Source organism: Amphimedon queenslandica, unplaced genomic scaffold (genome assembly GCF_000090795.2).
Source record: "Amphimedon queenslandica unplaced genomic scaffold, v1.1 AMPQUscaffold_9223_Cont18819, whole genome shotgun sequence".
NCBI classification, from domain to species: domain Eukaryota; kingdom Metazoa; phylum Porifera; class Demospongiae; order Haplosclerida; family Niphatidae; genus Amphimedon; species Amphimedon queenslandica.
Window position 1 is genome coordinate 1 of NW_003550505.1, and position 3380 is coordinate 3380.

Sequence of the window (3380 nt, forward strand, 5' to 3'; positions counted from 1 at the left end):
ATGAATGTCAATAAGTCAATTTATTTATGTATTAAATATCTTCCTCCCTCTCCCTCTCTCTCTTCCTCCCTCTCCCTCTCTCCCTATCTCTTCCCTCTTTTCCTAATTCGCTCTCTTCCCCCTCTAATTTTCCTTCCCTCTCTCTTCCCTCTTTTCCTAATTCTCTCTCTTCCCCCTCTAATTTTCTCTCTCTTCCTCCCTCCCTCCCTCCCCTCACTTATGAGCTGTTAGTATCCATTGTGTAGCTCTCAGTACAAACTGATCAAACTCTATCTGGAGTCTCTCCAACGAGTACCTAAGTACAGGGTCTTCCCCACTGGGCATGCAACTCATAGTGTCCCCAGCCGACAGTTTCAATGCTTTATAAGAGGACCAGTGATCGGCCACATATTGCACTATCTGTCGTATGGTTCTTCCTACTTGCTTGATGAACTCTTTGTACGAAGAGTGTCTCAATATTGAGAATATGCGGCCAAACAAGCGAATGAGACAAGTGCAGAATGAGATGAACTGTAACATTTGGTAGCTGCTGATATGTGAGATTGCATACTGACCTGGGAAGGGAGGCAGAGAGAGGTACTGTAATATTGATACTTAATTTTATTAAAATAGGAATCAAGCTTTATGTATTAAAATCTTCATGTTTACAAACACAGATCAAGTATGTACTATATGTTCCAAATGTGTTTGACTGTGTGCAAACTTAAATTCTGTGCATCATACTTTGGTACACTACAATTAAAATATTCACTTTATATATAATACATGTACATGTACGTCACAGGAAAATACATGTAACACACCCATAACAATAATGCATGAATAACAAATATAATCATAAATGTACATGTACATGTAGATCCTTGTTTACCTTCTCTGGCGTTAAGTAAACATTTAAATACGTCAGTTATGGGGAACTGGTCGAGTATTGATATGAAGTCAGACTCATTCAACATCAAGTGATGTACCTCATCACTAGCACTGGAATCCTATAGGAGAGACACATGTAGAGAGGATAAGGATGCACATGTTGTACATGTACATGTACAACCATTGTGCATTCAGAGATGAGGTAATATGTATAATAATAGTAATGTATAGTGCAAAATTTTCGAGGGCTGTAAATTTTGCAAATTTCGAGATTTTTTGAAGATTCAATATTCGCCCAAATTACTTCCACAAAAATTAAATTGCTAAAAAACAAGATGGCAGGTGACATAAATTCGCAAAAAATAAATTGCAAAATAAATTTTTAGGCAAATTCACAAAATTTATAGCTCTTGAAAATTTTGCACTGTACAGAATAGTAATCGAGATACAGTGGACTGAAATAGTAATTTGATAGTACCGGTCATAACAAGCTATATTTTTACAAGTAATACAGTGATGGAAATATAATCTTTTTGCCTGTAATCAACACCATTCCTGGTACATGTGCATGTGCATATAAAGTAAAGTATGTTGCTATAATATAAGAAGAGGAAACAGGATACAGTGGACACAGGTGAGTGAAATTACTAATAATGTGTAAATAAAGAGGATATTACATAATACAACAAATTAATACACACAATAAGATAATAATCATTAACGTATATCACATATCATTCTTGATAATGAAACACAACATGTATCACTTTAACATGTACATGTACATGTACATGTATATACTCTAACATAGAGAGATACTGTAACTAGATATGTATGCATAGTTAATAGCCTGTAATAGTGTGTGTGTGTGTGTGTGTGTACGTGTGTGTGTGTGGAGTAAAGGAAGTGCCAATGATACTGCTGTAATTGATATTAGCAAGAAATAATCAATTAGCACGAAACAAACAAACACATGATATATGTACACGTATGTAACAAAAACTTATGTCTATACAGTGTTATTTTAAATCATTGTTTTGTATCATAAATATAAACGTAGTCATTACTACATCATATTGCATCACATTACATCATCACCAGACTATATTGAAATTCATTGAGGAATGGAACTAAGGAATTAAACCTAAGACACAACACAAAAATAATGAATACAAGTAATAATAATAACATTGATGATCCTGATAAAATAATAATAATAATAATAATAATAATAATAGTTACTACATCCATATCTATGCTACATGCAAATACATGCACAACTGTCTACATAATGTATACATATAAGAAAATACTGTGTAGTAGTGGGGAATTAATACATGTATTGGTTGCAGTGATTATCCACCAACACCATCTTGCTTCATTCTGAGCAAGTTCAGTGACACTTAATTGGCAGCTAAATTGCTAACATTATAAATCCAGCAATTAGAATTTTTATCAAAAAATTGTCAAATTTTGTATAACTCTATCCAATATTTCTGGTTGCATGGTAAATACCCAATAAATAAATTAATAAATCAATAAATAAAATTCTATCTACCTGCCCTTCATCTTCCTCTACAAAGGTCCAAGGTTGTGATTCCTGTCTATCCACACCCTCTCCTCCTCCTCCTCCTGTCGCTGGCCGAGGGGAAGAAAAGAAAGAGAGGAACTCCTCCCTCCCGCTAAATACATGTACATGTATGCATGTAGAGAATTAGTCATAACACGTGATAGCTAGTACATGCAACTAAACTGCACTAATGTATTATAGAATGCCATGAGGTTTTGGTACATGAATTAATCTTATTTAAAATTATTATTTTCCATAAAATCAAACAGCAATACATGTCAGTATGTACATGTACATGTGATTAAAAGGAGTGATTCCATTTTATTATTAACATACATGATAGGTTGGAATAATGTGGAGAGCATTGTGATCCAGTGATCAATGATGGGACCGTCCCAAGTGTAATCCTGGGACGATAGCTTCCATTCCATAGAAACACCATTTCCTAATTCAATAAATAAATAAATAAATAATTCATTAATTAATCACAATGCTACATGTACATGTACATGCACATTTCTATTAAAATACAGTAAGTAAATATGGGCATTGACAGAGTTAATTTTTTGAAAGAAAAAATGAAAAATTTAGTGCTAAATAAAGAAAAAAAAAAGTCTGCGACACCGGCGATTCCTAGGCGGTCACCCATCCAAGTACTAAGCCGGCCCGACGTTGCTTAACTTCAGTGTTCAGATGGGAACTGGTGCTTTCAATGTGGTATGGCCGCAGACATCAGCTGCTCCATTTCTTGGGAATAAATACATTATTATAAAAGGCTTGGACTACATTGTATATGAACCACAGAGTATCAACAAAGTCTCTGTTTTTCAAACTACTACTCAACCAGAAAAAAATACAGAAGAACATCTCTTAATGGACACTCTATAGCGTACACCTCCATTTAACGGACAGCACCTAGTGTACCAATTACATTCGTTAC

At 34.4% G+C, this 3380-nt stretch overlaps 1 protein-coding gene across 1 annotated transcript; it reads right to left on the bottom strand.

The window, feature by feature from the left end:
* Positions 1-213: 213 nt before the first annotated feature.
* Positions 214-2899, bottom strand: LOC109590955 (ectopic P granules protein 5 homolog). Its single transcript, XM_020006789.1, has 4 exons — positions 2777-2899; positions 2429-2552; positions 872-989; positions 214-554 (listed from the first exon to the last, which is right to left on the bottom strand). The coding sequence occupies exons 1-4, from the start codon at positions 2869-2871 to the stop codon at positions 214-216; spliced, it is 678 nt and encodes a 225-aa protein (XP_019862348.1). The 5' UTR covers positions 2872-2899.
* Positions 2900-3380: the final 481 nt, after the last annotated feature.